Source organism: Cajanus cajan, chromosome 4 (assembly GCF_000230855.2).
Source record: "Cajanus cajan strain Asha chromosome 4, NIPB_CcT2T_4, whole genome shotgun sequence".
Lineage (NCBI taxonomy): Eukaryota > Viridiplantae > Streptophyta > Magnoliopsida > Fabales > Fabaceae > Cajanus > Cajanus cajan.
Genome location: NC_138520.1, coordinates 10876002 through 10898891, shown reverse-complemented (window position 1 = coordinate 10898891; position 22890 = coordinate 10876002). Strand labels below are relative to the sequence as shown.

At 31.3% G+C, this 22890-nt stretch overlaps 2 protein-coding genes across 4 annotated transcripts; both read right to left on the bottom strand.

Moving 5' to 3' along the window:
• Positions 1-1460: 1460 nt before the first annotated feature.
• On the bottom strand, positions 1461-3414 carry LOC109802410 (GATA transcription factor 7). The gene is made up of 2 exons (XM_020363775.3): positions 2724-3414; positions 1461-2338 (listed from the first exon to the last, which is right to left on the bottom strand). The coding sequence occupies exons 1-2, from the start codon at positions 2835-2837 to the stop codon at positions 1625-1627; spliced, it is 828 nt and encodes a 275-aa protein (XP_020219364.1). The 5' UTR covers positions 2838-3414; the 3' UTR covers positions 1461-1624.
• Positions 3415-10056: 6642 nt separating this feature from the next.
• LOC109801870 (HNH endonuclease) lies at positions 10057-20952 on the bottom strand. Of its 3 annotated transcripts, XR_002240063.3 has the most exons (9): positions 20400-20952; positions 19291-19345; positions 18800-18874; positions 18493-18584; positions 16354-16435; positions 15747-15859; positions 15567-15641; positions 10622-10705; positions 10386-10415 (listed from the first exon to the last, which is right to left on the bottom strand). XR_002240063.3 is itself a non-coding variant. In XM_020363017.3 (8 exons), exons 1-8 carry the CDS (start codon positions 20771-20773, stop codon positions 10302-10304), a joined length of 789 nt encoding a protein of 262 aa, XP_020218606.1. In that variant the 5' UTR covers positions 20774-20945; the 3' UTR covers positions 10057-10301. The 3 variants fall into 3 exon arrangements, 2 of the variants coding, with proteins under 2 accessions (XP_020218606.1, XP_020218605.1); XM_020363017.3 differs by lacking the exons at positions 15567-15641; positions 15747-15859 and having other exon boundaries at positions 10057-10415; positions 20400-20555; positions 20643-20945; XM_020363016.3 differs by lacking the exons at positions 15567-15641; positions 15747-15859 and having other exon boundaries at positions 10057-10415; positions 20400-20942.
• Positions 20953-22890: the final 1938 nt, after the last annotated feature.

Here is a 22890-nt window from a genome sequence, read left to right as displayed (position 1 = left end):
AAGATGGTGTCAAAAAATTAAAAATTAAGGGAAGACATTAATCTAGTTGTCTAAATTAGCACGCAAGATATGGCACTTCCCTTACCAAAAATACTGTAACATCTATAGAGTCAATTTATGATGTGACATTGCTAACTAACATTTGCTGCTACTAATTAAAGAAAAAAGAAATCAAGATTCTTATAAAATTTCAACTATCCAACTTGTAGAATAATTAATCACGTGATCACATAATTATTTTACGGCATATTTGTTAAACATTTATTTATTTATTTATTTATTTGTTGTTCAAAAGCACTCCATAAAAACTTTTGAATAAATTAATCCAAAGAAACGCTATATATTTATAATCCTCTTTGGTCTGATTTTTCATCTTGGTGTTTCCCCTCCAAAGAGGATCGAATATAGTGGGTTGGAGAGGAACACAAGGACAATAATTTCTTCAAAAAACCGTTTCCCATATATGCCCTTTTTTAAAATTAAAAAAAAAACAAAAATAGAATCAAATCATACTAACACAGAAGAATAAAATAATGAAATATTTGATTTTCTTCCATTTTGTTTACCATATGAGAGTGTAGTGAGAATTTGATGTCACGTGCATGTGCATGTGCATGTGCATATCTTAATGGATGACCTTATCTTGTGTGTGGTAGTGCATGCCAACTGCCAAGTATGAATAAATTAAGAGCACTCCCACATGCTTATACTGACAGAATACGATACCCAGTGGAACAAAATTCACGTCCTTCTTGTTTTAAAGAAATATTCAAAGGTTAAAATGCCAAGAGGAAAATGGGAAACAAGTGGAAAGTCAAGCAAATGCACAGCCAAAGTCTTCACCATTGTAAAATCAAAATCACATAACCCTTGTGTGTGATCATTTACTTAAAAGTTGTATGGTTGTTTTTTAGTTCTACTTCTATCCTAATCTTTTGGTAGAAAATAGAAATGGAAAAATATCATTCACAAATGACAAAATGTTTAGGTGTTAGGACTTAAGAACAAAAGGTTTATCTTTATCTCCACTTCTACATTCTTTTTGTAACAAGAATAAGACAAATGCTAATGTTCCAAATTTATTAATAATCACAAATTACTTCTTATAGAATGAATATAATTCTTAATTGTGATGTATTTAATAAATTTTAGAGTAAATTATATAAATATCTTTTGAAGTTTTTTTAAAATTGTTCAAACATCTCCTATTTTTTCTATTCCTAAAATAACCCATTTTAATTGTTAGAAAAATATAGTACTAAAACTCTTTAACTTTCTAAAAAATTACATTAATTTCCTTAATTATTCAAAATAATATTACTGTGATCTCCTATAAAAGGTTAGTGTAATTTCATGAAATTTCAAAACATGTGAATGTAATTTTAACCATTAATAAAAGGTTAAATACTTCTTACTCTATGAAAGGGCAAGGGCAATGCAAATAAATGGGTCCAAGGAAGGGAAGGACAAAATGAAAGTGGCTATTAAGTAATATAAATGTGCCTATAATGAATGACAGCACTAATGTCTCCCCTTAATAGTATCTCTGTTTCCAAATAGTTTGTTCCTAAACTTTGAAGTTTGATTTACATAAAAATATATGGCAAACAAGCAAGCACAAGCACTACATGTCACTAGAAATGGAAGAAGGGTAAACAGCCATCCTCATCTCCATGACTTTTTTGTGTGAATTTGAGTGCAAATAGCTCACAAAAGTAGGACTCTTGGCTGGTCTATACTCTGGTAGCAACCTCCCAGACTTGTACCTAACTCCACATGCATTGCACAGTGTCTTTGGCCCTAATGGCCCTGCCCTCCACTGTGGGGTCCTCTGAGCCAAGCAATGGGTGCACCTCCTTGCCACAGGCTGCTGCAGCTGTTGTTGTTGACCATTGCAAGACTCAAACTCAGACTCAAACTCAGACTCACCAAACCTTTCCTTGCTCACAATCTTCTCCACCACCACCACTTCCTCTTTTGTCTCCTCCTTTGGCTTAGGCATCATGAGTTCACTGTCAGCCAACCAATAAGCCTGTTTCAGTAGAGGAGGGTCAGAACTCAAGGCTTCATTTTGGGGGTTCAAATGGTGTGACCACATGCTCAAAGGGTCCTTGGTTCTTGGGGCTGAAAGCCTCTTCCTTTTGCTCCTCGCCTTCCCTGGCACAGTAAAATTTTGCAAAGGAGAATCATTTTGTTGGGGCCTCTTCAATGTGCCTGAAGGGTTGGTGCTGCTTGTGGTTGTGGTTTTAACACTAGCAGGCACAAAAACACAACTTGGGGGGCTTGAAAAGCAGTCCTCAACAAACACTGAAAGCCACTCCAACTCAACATCCACTTCCTACACATGTTTGGTCAAACAAGCCAAAGTTTAGCAGGAACAATAAAACAACAAAAAAGAACTCTATAAACACTTATATACATTATACACCACCAAGCATAGGATAAGTAGTACAACATTAAAGCCACAAACTTAATAAAAATATCTATTCTATTGAAAATAAAGAGTTGCTTTTCTCTCACTGTGTACAAAAATTCTAAAAACTCTAAACTTGTATATAAACAAGTTACCGAAACAAAAATGACTACTTTCTCAAACCAAGGAAGAAAATAAGACAGAAGAACTTCCAAAGAACTAGGAGGGTCAAGGGAATTAAGCTAGAACAGTACCAAAAGCAGAAAAAAAAAGAAAAAAGGTGAAAAATGAAGAAAGCAACATCACTGACCGTGTTCTGAGCAGAGAAGAGGTCATCAAGGCTGCTTGAGCAAGAAGGAGCAAGGACATGCTCTTGTTGGCACTCACCGGAAACTGATACATTTTGGCACATATCCATGTTCATAAGGTTAAAACTTAAGAGCGTGTGTGATAGGGGAAATGAAAGGGAAGAAAGAAAAAGAGATGGAGAGAGAGCCAAAATTGGTGTTGCAAGATAGAACTCAACCTTTGTCTCAGAGCACCCTTATTAATATTGCTATTGCCCTTGGTTTTTTGTCGGCAGATAAAAGGTTAAAAAGCAAAAAAGAAAACAAATCAAATTTATCAGTGAGAAAGCTACCATAACATCACTATCTCATGCAGACACACACCAATCACCAACCCTCATCTACATTAACCTTGTTTACCCTAAAGCATCATTTATTTATTTACACATAACGTTACATGGTACTTACCTTCTTTATTTTCCTCCTGTTCTTCCCTCGCTTTATTTCTGCTTTTGGCTTATAAATAGAATAAACTATAATTTTTTCTGCCTTAAGCAAAATAAAGTTATTAATTTCCTTTTGAGAATCTGGCCTTGTTTGGAGGGTAAAATATTAATAGTGCAGCTAGCTTTGCAGACAGAAGTAACTATTAGATGCCCTGCTTTCACTTTTGCTTTGGTTAACATCTCAAAAGATGCATTGGAAGAGTCCAAGAGGCCAGGGCACAGACTGCTTCTGCCAGTTTCAGATTCATTTAAAATGTTTAAACATTCAGATTCTTCCAAAATCTTTTAACTTTTGCCAATTTTGAGTCACTTCAACATTGTGGTCCTATATATGACGGGGAGGGAAGGTAAAGTTCATCAATACGCACACTACTTAACATACACTTAAGCTTCAACTTACAATTTAATCATACATAGATTTTATTTTCCAATGTATTTGAAAAGGAATACCCATTTTGTTTATATGTATGACTTTCACAAAGATTAATCATTATATTTGAATTTCATGTCGGTATTATGAATTTGTGATTATCCTAAAGTTAGAAAAAAAGTTGTGTCGTTCTAGTGGACTCAGATTTCTTAAATGCTGAATGTGGCATCTAAATATAGGTGGTTCTAGATAAACATATTGGTTTTATGGGATACGCGTTAAATTTAAGTGTTACGGTTGGTCACGTGCTTCTTATGTACGCACTGCTATTGTTAAATTTTGACTAAAAAAGAGAAAATGCATTTATACAAAAATATTGTGCAACAAATTAAAAGAGAAATAATAATGTGATAAGATGACTAATATTATAGAAAAATATGAATAATAATATAACTTTTAAAATTACACTTTTTGACCTATTTTAACATAATATTACGGATTTGTACCGAAAATCATAAAAGTAAGGACAGATGACAATTTAGCATGATATATTTATTATCCTGATTGTATTTTACTTTGGATACATAAATTTCATTTTTTTTAAATAAATAAATTGTGACAAAAGTGCAAAAATGTATTTTTATTTATCAAATTTAACGGTGATAATATGCTTGTAGGCATAATAGTATTACTTCCATTATACTTATATATAAGTAAAAATAACTAATTTTATATAAATTAAGAAGGTTTATTAAAAATATTTATTTTTTTATAATTTAACAAAATATATATTATATTTTTATAAATATATTTAACCATATTTATGATAGATAGTGTTTTATTTATTATCATAAAAGTAATTTTAGATTAAGAACATTAAATAAAAAGTTGATTTGATTGAAATTTTTTTTATATTTTAGTTAAAATGTTTTAAGTATTTTTTTATATATTTATATATAGGTATAGAAGGAGTATCAAGTATGATCATGTGTGGATAATTTCTTTTTCTTTTTATTGTCGATTCCTATGTTGTTTATCTCAAGAAATTAATTTACTATATTTCTATAGTTAAAAGTTGAAAACTATACTTATTTATTATTAGAGATTAAATGTATGTTTGTTTTAACGTTTCCAATAGTTAAACTTATGTTTAATTCGATCTTTCCATACTCATGTTTTTTCATTTGAATGTATAAAATGTGTATGGATGAGCACTCAATACACCCTAACTGTCCATGTTCTAGCAAAAAATAAGTAGTGTTTTATTCATAATTCTCAGGATTGTGTATCTCTTTTATCTATATGGAATTCTTTAATTTCCTTTTTAACCAATTTGAAGGAGTATGTTGTAAATTAAGTTTGAAATGCTTATATTAAACCAAATTAAATTAGAGTAACTTTCTTAAACTAAAATATTTTTAGAGAATATTTTTGAATGAGTATTTTTAAAAGTTTTTTCAAAGAAGGTGTCTTTAAGAAAACTTCCTAATCTTTTATCTCTTTTAATTTATTTTGTTCATATTTATTAAATTAAATTTTAATTTTTTATAAAGTTATCAATAATTAAAACTAACTTTATATCACAACATAAATTATTTACCACAAATTTAAAATATAATTTTGTGTTCAAAAATATTTTTTATTATAAATTTTAATTTTATAAAATAAGCATTCATTACACATGCTAAAATCCTATTTATAAATAACTAAAAACTGACTACAAAGTAAATAAAAAGAAATCTCAAGGTTGCCTCACATTTGATCATTTCAAATTTATCTTAATGGTAGAAGTTGAAGTGGGTATAATGATGTAAAAGGTTTTAAATTCTAACTCTCTTTGTGATAATTTCTAAACAAAAAAAAAATACTATTTACAAACTCGTGAATAACTACATGTTTGAATTTGATCACTAAAACCACTGTCGAAAGCCCAATACATTATGGTTTCTGATTTATTGCTCGACAACTAAAGAATTGAAACAAAACGAAAATCCACCACCCATATGTGCATGATGAATTGTAGTGGGCCCGAAGTTGGATGAGTAATTAATTGAAATGAATGATCTTGAAAGAAGCAGCTTGAAACAGAACATAGAGAGTTACATAACGAACTGCATATGAATAATTTCAGTAGTTTCTCTCCCATCTTTTTTTTTATAACCAGAAGTTTAGCAAGTTCCAAAAACTTACTGGGGTCAATACTCAAGACTGATGGTTTTTTATTTTATCTCATATATTTATTTGAGAGGATATTTTATAAGAATTATTTTTATAAGGATATTTTATACACAACTTTACAATGATGAGATATTATCTGTTTTGGACTTAAGCACTCACGATTTTACCTTTTGTCACCATTCAAAAAGTCTCTCGATCATTGGAGTATATATGTATTTTATACATTATTATTTTCTTCTCTTACTTTATCGATACGAGACTTGTTTGTATCTCAACAAAAACATATCTCAAAACATAAAATACTATTTAGAAATATATTTATATATTACTCATTAACAAAGTTATTACATAAATAGTGGAAATTAAACTCATGTTCTTATGAGTATGTTTTTTTATGAATTGAAGCAAATTTTGTGGGTTAATTTGAGTAGTCTTTGAGTCCTCTCATCTTATGGCCTTGAACATAGGCACATAACCTGAGCGTGTGGTCTCTTCCCATCCAAAATCTCCCCATGCCATGCTGTCTAAATAAAAGGGTTCAATCTCCTTTCAACCACAATAATACCCATCCTTGTATTATCACCCATTGATTGATGCATGCAACTAGGTCATGGTCACAAGAGAAGTAGGCCCCATATATAAGCTTTGAACACAATTTGGTTTGAACAAGTAGCCACTTAAGCTACCACCCAAGTGCTTGAAAATGAAGCATGAGCCCTTGTTTTCTGACTCTAAGTGACCAGACATACACATGGTACACAGCCATCAAACTACATCAATTTAGAAGTGTTCAGTAAGTGACCTCTTATGCTTTGACTTAAGTACATTCTCTCTCTCTCTCTCTCTCTCACATGACTGAGATATGTAACTTGAGGTTTCCCTGGGTTAGAGGAAAAAGGGCACATCTAAATAATGAAGGGAACACTGTTCCCTAGTTGGATTGGAAATGGGACTGCATGAGGTCCTATGAATCATGACTCGTGACTGTACAAATGAGGGGCACCGCAAGCAATAATTTCATTTTATGAGGCGTGAAGGGTGACAGGGATTCAATGAAACCATTTTAATAAATAAATGAAAAATGTTAGGTACATGGCCACAAGAATCCTATACAACACACTATCATGCTTAAATTAGGGTTTAAGATGATTATATATAAATCATAAAATCCTAATCAATATTTAACTTAATTATATATATTCGAGACTCAAACATAAAATTATTAAATTGACCTAATAATAAAGGATTAGAGTAGTATAACTTTTATAGATATAAAGAAAATGTCAAACTACTAATTAAAATATCAACTCTTCTAAATAAAACTTCTTTAATGTCGTTAATGTTTCATTTTGTTCTTAAGACCTCTAATAGTGATGAAATGTTCTTTTTCTTATGTGTTACTTGATAATTGGACAACAGATTCTAAATAAATAATATTTATTGAAACTCATAAACTAATAATGAAATTTGTTAATATCTTTGAGTAAATTGTACTTCTTCTTTTTCATAATAAGTGTCATCTTATACTATTCTACATAATTAAGAAAAATTAATAAATAGAAAAAAGAATAATATTTTTACAAATTAATCTTTTTTTTTTTATAGAAATTACACAATACAATAATCATTTTCTAAATAATATTATTAAGAATATAAATAAAAAATATCATTAATATTATATTAATTAATATAATACTTATTTTAAAACTTATTCTTTTTCTAATACAACACTTAATATGAGACATAGTTGAGTTAATAATGAAAGTTTGTTAAAAATATATTATGAAGACCCTTTGAAGTTTCTCCAATGTAGCGAGAAGATTAGTCAGTATTATTAGCGGGGTGAATACTCCAAGGATAAAAAAAAAAAAAAAAAATCCCTCTTAAAGAATAATGTGGCAAAGCAAAATGTCCCCACCCGATGATAATTGGAAATGATGTTGGAATTAGGATGGATTCTTTTGATGATCCATCAATCTGCTGGAACGTCCTGTGCGGCTGTGCCACATGCAACTTTCAAATTCCTCTCTTTTTCCTTGAGATGTGCTATTTGCAACCCAACATACAGTTTAATTATAATCGCACCAAGCCCACTTTTATCTTTTACACCATTCTAGTATGAAAAAGTCGTCTGTCAAATTATTCTTTCTTGTCATTTTTCTCCCACAGGATACTAAACTCAATCATTAATACTATGAGTAACGTTACTAGAACAACTCTTGATGTTATCTCTCTTGCACGCAACATCTTTAAAATTAAATCCATAATTCAATTCATAGACACTAATTTACAATTTATCGATCGGTTCAATAATCATATTATATGTTTTATAATATAAAAAAATCATAATAAATAATCACATAAAAGCAATTTAAATGTAGAACTTACATAGAGCCTTTATTCATTTTGAAAAAAGTGTTTTAGAATTAAAATATTTTTTAAAAATAAAACTGATATATTAAAATAAATTAATTAATTAAATAAAAACTGCACCTGTATGTATGCAAATTGCAAGACTGACCCAAGGATAAGGTTGTTAAAACTTAACTTTAAACTCACCAACAAAAAAAATGTTTATTATTAAATTCTATAAAGTAAAAAGACCATATATATTGTCAAAAAGGCTTCATATATTTGGGAAAATTATCCTTATTTATTTTACAGAAAAACTTGACATATATTTTTTTATTTAAAGATTTTTTTTTTTTCTTAAAATTTACTTTAGACCTCGTGTATTATTAGATCGGTCTCATGTATTATTGGGTCAGTCCGACAAGTTGTCAACATTTTATCCGAAACAAATTACATAAACACAGTTTCTTAAGATTGCACATGACTTGCATTTTTAACATTTACAGCAATCCTACTTACACTGGGTACACAATGTAAAGTGTTTCTTGAATGATAGAATATGTCATGGCAATGTATCTCAAATAATTAAGAAAAGTTAATATAAGTAAAATATGAGAAATTTTGAAGAAAGTTTAGTTTAGGGGTGTTAATGTAATTTACACTTTTTTGTATGTGCCCTTCTAGTACACATACACATAGACTAATAAAATAAAACCCTGCCTCTATCGCATAAATGTAATGGCATAACTACAGGTCATGTGTTAGGCCCATTTCTGAACAATTGCATTATGGTCTTGCTATTTGCAGATCAACACATGTTGCTCCATTCAAGCACAGAACCATGTGCTGTGCCAGAACAGAAGACTCCCACTGGACTACCATATAAAATTCAGGGTGCATTTATTATATCTGAAAATACCATTTCCAAACTTCGAAAAGACTAAACATGGTACTAAAGCATGAGAAACAAATGTGGATCAGATCTCCAAAGTGTTACTTAAACATGTCTACCATGATTTTGACAATTCATTTGTCAGGTCCTCTACCAAACCTCCTGTTTCCAAATTTCCATGCATTAAGATACTTGAAAGAACTTATATTCTCACAAGAAAAATGTTTACTTACGAACATTTGCTTAATATGATTAGATATTAGTCTGAATGAACGCCAAATAAATCTAGATAGTTTTAGTATCAAATGGAAATGTATGCTAATAACAAGATTCTCAGGTATGGCAGCATTCGAATTTAAACTTGTGTAAGTAGCATGACTCATTCACTCTTTCAAAATTAGCATCAAGTATCAACCGTTTGTGTTTATGTTTGTTTAGTTTTTGGTCGGGGCATGCATTATTTACTAGTACGGATTTTGCAGCAATTCATCATTCTCATCTAATATGAAATTGAATGAAGGTGCACTAGAGACTACACAATGTGACCCCATTACTATATCTTGAAAGTAAGATAAATCAATTCTAAATTTAGTAGGAGTGAATAATTAAAATTTAGAATGAGATTGTTTCCATAGTCAATGTTAGCATAGATCTCCAAATTTACAAATTATTTCTGATAACTAATTGTAACTCACAAGGGTAGACAAACATAAGTACATTTTGAATGCAAAGTGCTTAGTATATCTTCCCCATATGCACGGTACATACTAACATTGCTTAAAAATAAGCAACATCGTTTAAAATATAAATCACTACCACATAAAAATAAATATTATTTATTATATTTAATTATAATAATTACATTAATTTTTAAAGTTGTCAATAGATGAAGTGTAAATAAAAAAAATTTATAAAAGTGAAACAATTTTTTAATAAATTACTTATAAGAACCATCATAGGAGATGTTCTAATAAATGAGAGGGGTAAAATCTGATGATAGATTAGTTACATATCAATTCTTACGTTTCACTAAAACTAGCACATACAAAACCAAGTCCTCCAAGTGAAGGTCTGTCAATGTTAATATATAACTTAAGACAGGAATTAATATGCATAGGTTTTACATCATTGGGATTGAAGAGCACTGTTTACAACGAATTGCTTTTCAAGTGTCTTAAAATAACCTAAAAATCTGGATTTTTTATTCCTTTAATGTTTTTTTTTTTTTGGGGGGGGGGGGGTGGTGAGCAAGAAGAAATTTAGTGTGCGTGACATGACATACAGGAATATACAGAAGATTAACTCAAGGAGACCTTAGATACTGACGCCATTCTTCAGGTGTTCCCTTTCTTATTGTCAGCATTCTTAGAGCTGCGGCAGTTAGAGGTATGGCAAGAATGTCATAGTCCTTTGGGACCTGAATTACAAGAGATCGTGAAAAAGGAAACATTAATACGCATTAGTATGTTGAAATAGGTAGTATGTCTCAATTAAACAACGTAATTGGAACTTGGAAGCTTGACATTGGCAACCCCTTCTCAGTAGCCATCATGTTGCTCTTTTCATCCATCATAGGAATAAAGCATATATGTTGTAGTTAGATAATAAATAAGTAGGTGATACCTTTGGGGCCTTGATCAACTTCATTTTAGCTTCCTCTAAAGTTTTTTTACCCTTTTTGCAGTTGCATTTGGCACAAGCAGTCACCTGTCATCAACAAATACAGTATATGAGTTCCAGATCAAGTGAAAGGTTAAAAGTTAACATGTGAAAAGCAGGCGTGCAGGCTTTAATTAAACTCACTCACAAAAACCCTCCCTCCCTCGTCATTCAATTAGACTTAGCCAGAAGAAACTCTTTTTTGCAACTAGGTAGGTTTTCACTTGGTGCCCCTCCTCTTGACAATGATGGTAGGAAAGTGAAATGCACAGGATACTAATTATAATCTATAATCTAGAATTGAAATCAAAGTGAATACCCATATGCATTCTTAATGGCCAAGTTAACTTCTGTTTGGATATAATTCATTCATTTAATCATGTTCATAGCAAAATTGTTTTAAAAACTAAATCAGTCATCAAACTAGTTAGGATGTTAGGCCAATAGGTAAAAGATTGAACTAATTGGTCATTAATTGAATTGTATGACCCAATTTTTATTAATTTTCCTAAAAAATATTCATATATATTTTATACTTATAAATTTTATATAAAATTATCTTATTTAAAATTATCTTTATTCTTATTTTTGTAAAAAGAAATACATGAAAAAGTTGCATGTTAAACTATACAAATTAATTCAAATTAAAAATATAAATAATATGTATATATCTATACTAATATATAAAGGGAATACCCTTTTAAGTAACTACCTTGATCTCCACTTTTTTTTTTACCATTATATCTTTTTATTTTAAAAAATTAAAAAATATTTTTTAATCAAATTTAAGAAATTGAAACTAATGAATCTATACTAATATATAAAGGAGATACTACTTTCAATAACTACTTTTGGTTTTCATTTTTACATAGATCATTTTATCTTTTGTTTAATTTTCAATAATTACCTTTTTATGAGTAATTTCTCATTTTTTTCCTTTTTTATTTATTTTTTTTTCTTTTAATACAATGCAGGCACGAAGTGCCTTTTTCCTGCTAGTATAAATATAATATACTTGTAATTGATATCACAAAATAATATATATAATACCTGCATATATATTATATTATTAAATATATAATTTAAAATTGATAATATACTTTAAATTTTATTTAAGTTGTACATATTACAGACAAATGCACAGAATAGGTGATTATTGCAGTGCCTAATAAGGCTCTTCATGCTCCCATGAGCAGGATTTGATTCCCTTATATTGTGTTTTTCTTTGAATTTCTTTTAAAAAGTAATAGACAACCATCTTTGTGGTTGGACTGGTTTGATCCACTAGTTCATTGGTTGAACCAAAAAACTGACCGATTTGCTCCGACTTGAAACGAGTCAAATACATGAACAATTCAACTCAAGGTTCGGACCGGTTGGACTGCATGCTCCTGGTTCAACTGGTCCGACCAACTAGTCCGAGCCAATTTTCAAAAACACTGCACAGAAGCATTCTATTCCTGCTATGCCTAAACTTAATTGAGCTTTCCGGTTAGCTCAAAGTCAAATAAGTACTGTCAATTAGGGAATTAGTCATTATTATTGTTTCCTAATTATAAGGTATATTATATATTAGGAATAGGAATCACGCCATTTATTGTATATAATTAGACTTCCTAATTAGGTTATACAAAATAGGAATTAGATTTAGAAATGTTGTGTAATTAATGGCTAAAAATGAATCTGTACTATTTATGAATGGGAACAAAATCAAAGTAATAAACAATTGACAATTTCATGACATGGTATCAGAGCCTATTGTACATCTTTGCGTATCAGCTATTCCAGTGGACATTGCCTATTTTGGCAAGCCTTTGTAGAGGGAGTATGTTAGAAAGTCTCACATTGCTTGCTTAGTATTAAGATGAAATCTAACAAGGTATAGATTGGGTGCTTCTATCCTTCCATGACAAACACTAAATGCTACTTTGGAAATGAAAGTGTAACAATAGGACCCCGTAAAATGATATTTTAGGATAACATGTCCAAGAAGAAACAAATGGCAACCAATGAGTCACTCATTTTATCATCTTCATTAAATTTATCTTTAGCTATTTTGTGTACAGAAATACTTCTTGAGGCCAAACTAGGACATGCAATTTACAAACTAATCCGGACTCCCCTCCCTTGAGCTACAAACCCTGAAAGCTACTCCATATAAACCTCTTTAACTAAGCTACTATGTCCAAAGGCATTCTCGATATCCAACTGATATAGAGGTCCGCAATATGTAGCTTCTATGGATAAGAAAAGCTGAACAAAAGCCATTTTTTAATAATAGGGGAGAAAATGTCTCCATAATGAGTGCTGAAAATCCAAGTATAGCCATCAACAACCAAACGAGCTTACAAATGATCACCTTTTCATCAGGACCTACTTTGAAAGTGAGAAGAGAATCTATTAGTATATTAATAGCTACATCTATTAATTCTACTGACAGATGTCAAAGTTAGTTACGGGTACTCGTGTTAAAGTAAGTTGTACCATTCATTGAGATTAATGGGTTTTTTCACCTTTTGCCTCTACAATCTGAAATCCTGATATAGTATTAGAGTCCATCATAGATCCATTAATGGGCACTTACCATATTATCCATGCACCAACCTCAATAGTTCTGGACAATTCTCACTTTATAAATTGATTTTGTAAAGTTGAGTTAGACTCAATCTTACATTCGAAGAAAGTATTAATATCTTTATAGAACCCATTGACAACCAACCATAGATTTCCAAATTTCCCTAGAGGATAGGGAGCCAATCTCCATGTATGATTTGATTCTATGGTCATCATCTCATCAATCATTCTATCACTATCCTGTATAAGAAAATAGGGGTGAGCATGACACAATCTGGCCAACTAACCCGATCCAACTCGAGATTGATTTCGATGGATTCAGGTCTTGAATTTAGACTCAATGTATTTTCATAATGAGTTCAGGTTAGGGTTATGCTATGGGTCATCATTTGATATCCTATATTCTATTAAAAAGTAAATTTTTTTTAACTATTAATAAGACTCTTTGATTTAATAAATAATATTTTGTATAACATGACATTATATTTATAATTATGTTGTTTATTTTCAAATATATATTGTAAAATATATCTTAATTAAGTTTGATATAATTTATTCTACAATTTAACTATACATAATGTTAATATTGATGTAGAAAAGTCAGATTAATTCTATCTTGTCCCATATATTTCAGGTCTTGATTGGGTTTAGAAAAATGGCCCAATCATAAAATCAGGTCGGGTAATGACAAGTGTAAACCAGTCCCTTATTCATCCCTATGAGAAAGTGCTTCCTAGATAGATTTACGAATAGAAATACACCACAATGCAATGGTAAAAGCATAACGTGATAGAGACAAACAACAATAATCAAGAAATTATAAATGGGATGAGGATTACAAGAAGAATGAATACATTTAAAACTGCAACAAGTCTAAGGGAGATTTGGGAGGGACTGCAGTAGGTGAAGATACAAAAGCAAGAGATGAATCATTCACCTCCAGAACAAGGTCAACTTCTAGAGCATATGACGTGGACAAAACTGATAAGTAACAACTAACAAGTTAGCAAGAAAAAAACTATTGTGGTTGGAAAGAAGTTATTGATTCTAAGGATACAATATGAGGATTAACAATTGGATTGTTCAGGTAAGACTTTAGAGAAATTGAATCTAGTTCCACCTATATAGAGAAGAAGGGTGTGTCTTCAACATAGGTGACACTAGCATAAATGAAGAAATGATTTGTAGAAGAGTAAGATTAGACATGTATAATGCACTTGAGATACTAAAAAAGAAGATGCATTTGGTAGCACAACACAAGCATATAAAATAACATATCTTTACCTAGAGAAAGATCATGCACTAAAGTACAACCAAACACAGGATGAATTTTATAAAGAGATTATTTGGAAACAAGAAAGAATGAGCAATTTGGTCATTTAAACCAAAGACAGAATGCAATTTATCAAATCAATTGGTAAAAGAATAACGCCCCGCCCCAAAAACAGAGGAATGTCAGGTAGGTGACGGTTTTCTTTTTGCAATGCCATTTTTTTGGGATGAATTAGGACATAAAATACTATAGAAAGACATAAAAGAATTAAAGACGAAGAACAATACTATTGAATTGTCACTAAATAAAATATGCATAGTTCAATCAAATTGGGAATGAATATTAGAACACAAATATTGAAAAAACCAATTATTTCAGAATGATTTTTCATTAAAAATATCCAAATTCATCTTGAGAAATCATCAATGAAAGAAAATACCTATAATAATATAATTAACAAAATTAGGACCCCAACCAATTGAATGAACAATATAAGAGGGAGGATCTAACTGATTATCATCCTTTCTTCGGAAAGTAGCCAAAACATGTTTCCCAAGCTGACAAGACTCACATTCAAAATATTGTAAATGGGAGAGATGAGGAAACATCTTTTTAAATTTTATACTTTAGGCAACCTAAACAACCGTGAAGGTTAGGAGATTTAAAATAGCCCCTATAGTAGATGGTGGAGGTTGAAGATAGTAGAATCTGTGTGATTCAAAAACTATACCAATTGTCTTTCTAGTTCTCCAATTCTGCATATGAAAAAGACTCAGTAAAAAAGGTTATAGAGACTTTTAGTAAGTTGACTTACAGAAATTAAGTTCATAGGGCAACTTAGAGCAAAACAAAGCATATCCCAAGTCAGTGAGAGAAGAGGTACAGCTTGACCAATTCCAATGGTTTTAGCCTTTGAACCATCACTTAGGGTGATGAAATGAGGAAGTTTGATGATGACAAATTTGAGAAAAGAGAAGGATTACTAACACTATGATCAAAAGCACCAGAATCCAACATCAATAATCCAACTGGCATAGAATGAGAGAAAAGTTGAAGAACTACCTGTACAGACTACAGCAATTGAATATAATCTTGATCAGGCTGCTTTAAATTGAAAGCATTCCTTCTATTCATTATCTAACAGAACGTTGAAGGAATCAAAGGTTGGCCCGAAAGTGGTTAGGATGTAGTCAACAATTGTAATGAAATAGGAGCAGCAGAATAGACATAACAAGGACATACATGAACAATCAAGACTTGAACAATGACGGGACCAATAACTCACTATCCAAAGAGAATAGCAAACAATGAAATGAACAGAGAATGGATCGAGAAAAACAGCCACTGGAAAGCACCTGACAAACAGTGCACAAACAATACAGTGAATAATGCTTCCACAAAAACTATTTGGAACAAAGAAAACAGCAGAGATGAATTATGGTGATAAAGACTTTAAAGGAGCCCATAAATTCCCAGAAGAGACAGTAAATGAGGCCAAGTCCAAGGAACAATGAATGTGGAACTCGGCAAAGGCCGGATGCATGCGCAGCAATGAAAGGATTCACCCAGTCTGGTACCAACTTATAATTCTAAGGAAGTTGAAAATATTTGGGAGAATACATGGCTGAAATCTGCTTGAGTGAAAAACACACTCAGCCTAGGAATATATACAGAATAATTACATAGAAAAAATAAATACAAGATGCAATTTACAAGAAAGAATAATAAAGCTAATATTTCTAACTGTATTCTTTAAGTAATAATGAATCTTGGCAACATAGAAAGTGGATCATGTTTATTATAATGTAGTTTCGACAGAATTTTCTATATGCATAAAAGATTATCTTACTAGATTTTCCCATGTCCATTCTCCACCTAGTGCAGCGGGCAAAACGTGATCAATGGTCAAATTCTCACGTGAACAGCAATACCTGTTGAGAAGGCAATATCATATCAGTGCATGGATTTGTATCTCAATTCTCAACTAACTTAATTACTTAAAAAGGCAAGATCACCATTGCATCCTTTTACTCGATTCTGTTGCTGGTTTGTGTCATAACTCATAATTACTCCACAAGCATGATATGCTGAGAAGGGGTTAAATCAATTATATATAGTTCTCCACTGTAGAAGCAACAGACTCATGCTAACTAAGGGCTTCCATAAGGAACAAATAATTCAGACTAGCTTATTCGCATAAATTATGAGGTGAATGAGTCTCTCTGTGCCATAGAGATAAGGGATTTTATATTTGAAACCACCCCAATTCATACTAGCTTATTCTCATAAATTATGAAATGAATCAGTCTTTCTTAGCCATACTAGAGATAAGGGATTTTATATTTGAAACCACCCCCAACCAAAAGCAAAATTCTGTTATATTAAGGTTATAGCTTGTAATTCGATGCTCAGTTCAATAGTTTTATTTTTAAACCAAATGTAAAGGAGGAAGGAGTTCTTTTCTAGGTCTCTTGTCTCCTACACAATGCACAAATGGAGAATTTTTCCTTTTAAAACGAGGGGAAAAAAAAGAAAAAAGAAAATTCTAGGATTTTTCCGGTTAGTTGGGCTTTTGCCAGGAGTCTGAACTTCAGCCTATCACAAAGTTGGTTATACACTGCTTGCCAAGTTTAAAGTCTTGTCCCTGAATAAATTGTTTACTCTTTACACCTTGTATATCATCCATCCACATATACAACACTCTATTTGCAATTCTGATTATACATGATATTAGGAACCAATGATGGAAATAAAGAAAAGCATGATTTTATTGCTTGACTGATCGTGAACAGAACAAAGAGAAAGATCTCTCCTCCATTAGTTTCCCCTTTCACAATTGAGCTAGCCCTTGTTGGGTTCTTTCCAACACAGAATCCTCTCCCAACCCTTATTTCCCCCAATTCATCTATCTAACCAATCCCCTCTAACTGACTAACTAACTATCTTAACTAACTAATTTGTCTTCCCTTTAATCTTCCAAGCAACTATCATTATGTCTTCACTCCTAACACATGATTGAATCTAGGGATGGCAATGGGGCCCCATGGAGGCGGGTAATAGTAAACCTGCCCCCGCCCCGTTGTATGAAAATTGGCCCCATACCCACCCCATATCCACGCGGGTATCCATTAAGCGGATATCCATGAATTTCTTGAATACCTACGGATATCCATGGATATTTATAAATTTTTTAAGAAATTAAAAAAATTATATTATAAATAATTTTAAATTTATATTTAATGTCATTGAAATATTAAAAATAAAAATTTAATGTTAATTTTGAATTTGTATTTAACATTAATTCTATTGAAATAATAATAAAGATGCAAGATAATCAATCACTTAAAATACATCAATCTTACACAAGTATGTGAAAGTCTCATATCACAAAGCTACAATAATTCAATCTCATAATTTCAAACGTAAGTAAACAACTTAAAATACATAAATCTTATTGGTCCAATCAAAGCTATAAAATTAATCAATTTACATCCAACATAATTCTATGGAAAGAAAATAAGATGAGAGTGTAGCTTTAGGGTTATGTGGAACAAGGATAATTAGGATATTTAATAAATATTATTAAACGGGTACCCGCGGGTATGGATATCATCATAACCGCCCCCACCCCATTTATAAACGGGTAAAAAATTATCCGTCCCCATTATCTGCGGGTACCCAATTAGCCTATTTATTATCCGTAGCGGATTTTACCCACAGATACTCGCGGGTACGGGTATTTTTGCCATCCCTAATTGAATCAAGTCCCAGAGCTGTATGATCTTAGTAATATCAGTTCTACAGAAATATAAGACTGCTAAATTTCCTTCAGAAGTAATAATCTTGATTGATTATTCAACCTGGCCTACTGACAACACCAACTAATTAATATATTAAAAAAAGGGGGGTTTCTGTTTGTGGAGTTGATTGATTGAAATTAAACATATTTAGATCTATTAGAAATTAAAGTTCAACATAGAACACTTACTGACAGGTGTAATTGTCCCGAAATAGTATATTTTTCCGACTGAGATTGTTTTTTACTATTCTTCTTTTAACAACCTGAAGTAAATGAGGAACCTGTACAATTTAACAAAATAAAATTAAGTTGAGTGCATCTTTATTTGGAGCAGACAAATAACAAGAAAATTTCCAGCAATAACCGTTGCTTAATATTCATTTTATAATAAAATACAAAACTATACTTGCTGATAGTAAAGTAGAGTCAGTGATTATAAGAATGGTGGCCAAGCACCAGAATTATTAATAAACCAAATTCATGACTATGTGCATACCCTCAAGACAGCTGGTATATAGAAAGATCCACTGGGGGAGTTCACTGTCTTAGCATAATACTCCAGTACATCAGCCTGGAAAAGCGATAATTCAAAACATAATAACCACATTTCAGTGTTTGTTTAAAAAGAAGAAAGAGAAACTCAAAAGTTGTTGCTGGAATCAGTTTTTGTGTTTGTGTCTTGGTATGTGCAAACTGACCATTAGGCCTGGAGAACAAAACAGTTTTTAGATTACACATTGAACCAAAAACCATAAAAATGGAAGCTAAGTTCAGAAATAAACTCTACTTCTGGAAATGATATATGCATTAAGATTAAGACAATAGCAAGTACTACTACCCACCAATACATTATGCAAATGCAATGGCATGGTTTTGTTAAACTTTTCACATATCCATGTCAATCACAAAATGATAAATTACATTAATAACCTAATTGCACAGAATAATTAACATATCAAATGAAAAGGATGAGCAAACATATCTGACCTTCTCCATAAACTCCAAACATATAGCACGTTTCCAGCCTACGACATTTACTGGCCTGGAGCAGGATGACACCATGACAGCAGTCAGAACCATAAGCAAACAACTGAGCAGGTGTCTTGATATTGGTGACTATACAAGAGAAAATAAGTCGTCACAATTTCATACTATTCACACACATTAAACACTGAGGCTATCAAGATACACACTATTTTATCCCTGAAAATTTGATACCAACCAGTAGGAAGCAATTCCATTTCCACCACATAGTTTCAAAAGCATGCATAATTGCCCAACTTCTTATTGGTTTTGGTTCTTATATATATCTTATCTCAATTGAAAAAAAATAAATATGCCATAAAATAGTAACTCAAAGATAAAATACACATATTGAGATCCCACTTCTACTATAGATATGACCAAAGTGGAGATTATAAAGGGTTAGATAATTCTCACCTCATGAGCTACCTTTTAGGGTTGGGTTAAACAAAGTCAAACTCAATATGGTATTAAAATCTATCATAGTCCTGACATTTAAGGGGAATGTGTTGAGATCCAACATTGAATCCTCACCTCATGAGCTAACTTTTGAGGTTGAGTCAAGTCCGCCTCAAGTTAAAGCGGCCAAAAGTGTAAAGTTAAAGAAGTAAGGGATGCATCTAATTGATGGAGAATTATGCATTTATACGATATCAGGCTTCAAGAGCTTTCTCTTTGGTAATAAATCAAACCAATAGTTTCTCATAATTTTTCCATGAGACTCCCCCCCTAATAAAGGAATTATTACCACTCCAAATAGCCCCGATGCATCACAATCAACAACTTATCATGAAACTCCCAAAGCACGAAGTCACGCAGTCTTCCTAGAGTGATACAACAACCCACCAAAAAACTTACTATAAAACCAGCTGGGAAGGTTCAAAACCAATAAAGTACAGAAAAAAGAATTACAAAAGCATCAGAACACCATCAAGTGTAAAACCCCAAATGAATTTTCCCATTCCCTGTAAAACGCACAAATTCAGGAGAAAATCAAGTTACAAATTTCATATCATTGTTGTGTATAGCAATAGTTAAAAATATATAAAACATTGAAACAAAGAAAAAGTGACCTGTAAGCAATGTCTAACACCAAACCCCGGAAGCAAGACAAGCCATCTCGGTCAAACAAATCCTCCTCATCCTCATAAACTTCAACATCATCATCATCATCATCATCCTCATCTTCATCAACATCATATTCATCATGAACACTCCCATTGCCACCACTGGGGCGTGCCTCCGCATTACAACGGTTGGTTTTGCTACTCAGAGATGATGCATAGTATATTCTAGCAGAAAAAGAACCTATGTACCTTGTTCTTCTCTTGTGGGTCTGAACTGATCTGCACTTGTAGAGAAAAGGGTCCTTGTGCTCCAAAATAGAAGACACGCCCTCCCCATTGAAGAGAAGCTTGAGGCGACCCTGCGTAGTGAACTGTGCCATACCCTTCACTTACCTTCGCCTTGAGAGTTGGAAAGCTTGTACCTTTCTTCTCAAACTTTGCTTCAAACACTGAGATATTTGTATTGGTCGATCATTCAACAAGACCCCATTATAGGTGGGAGAGAAAGTTGAAGAACTGAGACATTGATCTTTCCAGGAAAAAAACAAAAAAAATAAATTGGAAATTCATTTGTGCCACGGAAAAAAACCGTTACCACACATTATCTCGTGTTCCTAATATCCTGTGTTTAGTCTGAATTTACACATATGCCATTTAAAATTAGATGTACATAGAGCTAAGCAAAAGTATTTCACCATTTTATAGTCAAAGCAAGCAACAATATTAATAATAATATTCGCCTATGTTTAATCTAATTGTATTTCTTATTAAAATTTACTATGAAATTAAATTTTTAAATAAATTAGAAAGTATTTGAAAATTTTTATTCCTCCTAGCTTAAAAAAATATAAAAAAGAATATGAAGTGTGAAAATGAGGAAGTAAAGAGAATAGAGATAAGAAAACGAAAATATTTTCAATAAATTACACTTTCAGTTTTAGTATTTTTTTGAGATTGTAGTCAATATTCTTTCAATATTTGAACTTATAATGAGATATCTTAAAAGTTGAAAAAAGTCACTCATACTCTTGAGTTTTCTTTATTTTAGTGAGTCTCCTTAAAAGTTGAAAAAATGTTACATTCGCACCTCTAGGTTCTCCTTTCATAATAGTGTTTTCTTCAATCTTTGTCACCACCTCATCCTCCTTATCATCATTTTCCTTTCTTTCTAGTACCTTGCTCATATACACCAATTGTCTACAAAGCCTTGATCACAGCTTACTCCTAGCCCAAGCCCAAGAAGCCTAAGAAAATAACCTTCTTTGATAATGCTCCCACCCTCATGCTGCGATGTTGTAGCCATGGCTTTATAATTTTTACGTTGGTTGCAACCATGCCTTTATATAGCTTGCAAGTAACACTCGTAAGTAATAGTTGCAACATTGTGACGTGAGGGTGGAACACTTTTAGAGGAATTTTTTTTTACTTGGGCTTCTTGGTTTTGGACTGAGAGCAAATGTAGTCGAGGTTATGGGGGTAGCTTATGTATATGAGCAAGATACTAGACAGGGAGGAAAAGAAGGAGGAGGATGAGGTGATGGTAGAGCTCGAGGAAGACTCATGGAGGAAGGAAAATCCAAGGGTACAAGTCTAATATTTTTTCAACTTTTAAGCGATCTCATTGTAGGTCCAAATAGTATAAAAATATTGATTGCAATCTTAGGAAAAACATAGAGGGTGCGGGTGTAATTTACTCAAATATTTTTTTAACACCCATGTATGACAAAATTACCCCTTTAATACCCTTTAAAAAATTATTTTCTTTATTTGTCCTCCTACATAGAAAAAATGGAGAAAAAAATAACTAGAAAAGAAGTTATTAAGCGAGGGGAGTGTTATTTCAAAATAGGGTTTGGAAGAGGGAAGTAGAGGGAAAAAATCCAATGTTTTCAAAATCGAATAGTTCATTTGAATCGATTTAGATTCTGATTCAAAGTTAAATGATTTACTTATGGTTGAGTTATAGTTAAATTAATATTAATAAAATAATAATAATAATTATTATTATTATTTTTATTATCAATACAAAAATATTAGATAGATATACTATCATAATTTTAAAATACTAAACATTAAAATAAAATTTTATTAATATATTCTTATCATTTAATTTATATGTAAAATCCTAAACTAAATATAATATAATATTTAAATTTTGATTTTAATAAAATATAACAATATCCATTAATAATAACAAGTTTGCATCTAGAATAAAAAGTATCAAATTAAAAGAATATAAATTATAAAAAAAAATTAAAGATATTAAAGATTACAAATTAACATACATGATTAAATTATATTTATTAGATAGGTATTAAAAATAAGTTATCAATTTATAATTTTTTAAATGTTTTTTTATTAAAATATTTTTAATTAAATTTTAAAAAATAAAATATTAATTGGATAGGTTCAAATTGGTTTGACCGGGATTTTTTATACTAGCTTTGACCGATTTTGGATTAGTTCTACTAGTTTTCATGGGTTCGTTGTGAAATGG

Bases quoted from the DNA above. Each gene is read 5' to 3' on its own strand.
- LOC109801870 (XM_020363016.3), bottom strand. From the start codon at position 20,773: ATGGCACAGTTCACTACGCAGGGTCGCCTCAAGCTTCTCTTCAATGGG. The intron at 19,346-20,399 runs GTCACTTTTTCT...ATCCTGCTCCAG, and splicing joins GTGTTAGACATTGCTTACAG to GCCAGTAAATGTCGTAGGCT. The intron at 16,436-18,492 runs GTAAGTGTTCTA...CCTTCTCAACAG, and splicing joins CGGGACAATTACACCTGTCA to GTATTGCTGTTCACGTGAGA.
- LOC109802410 (XM_020363775.3), bottom strand. From the start codon at position 2,837: ATGAACATGGATATGTGCCAAAATGTATCAGTTTCCGGTGAGTGCCAA. The intron at 2,339-2,723 runs GTCAGTGATGTT...AAACATGTGTAG, and splicing joins TCTTCTCTGCTCAGAACACG to GAAGTGGATGTTGAGTTGGA.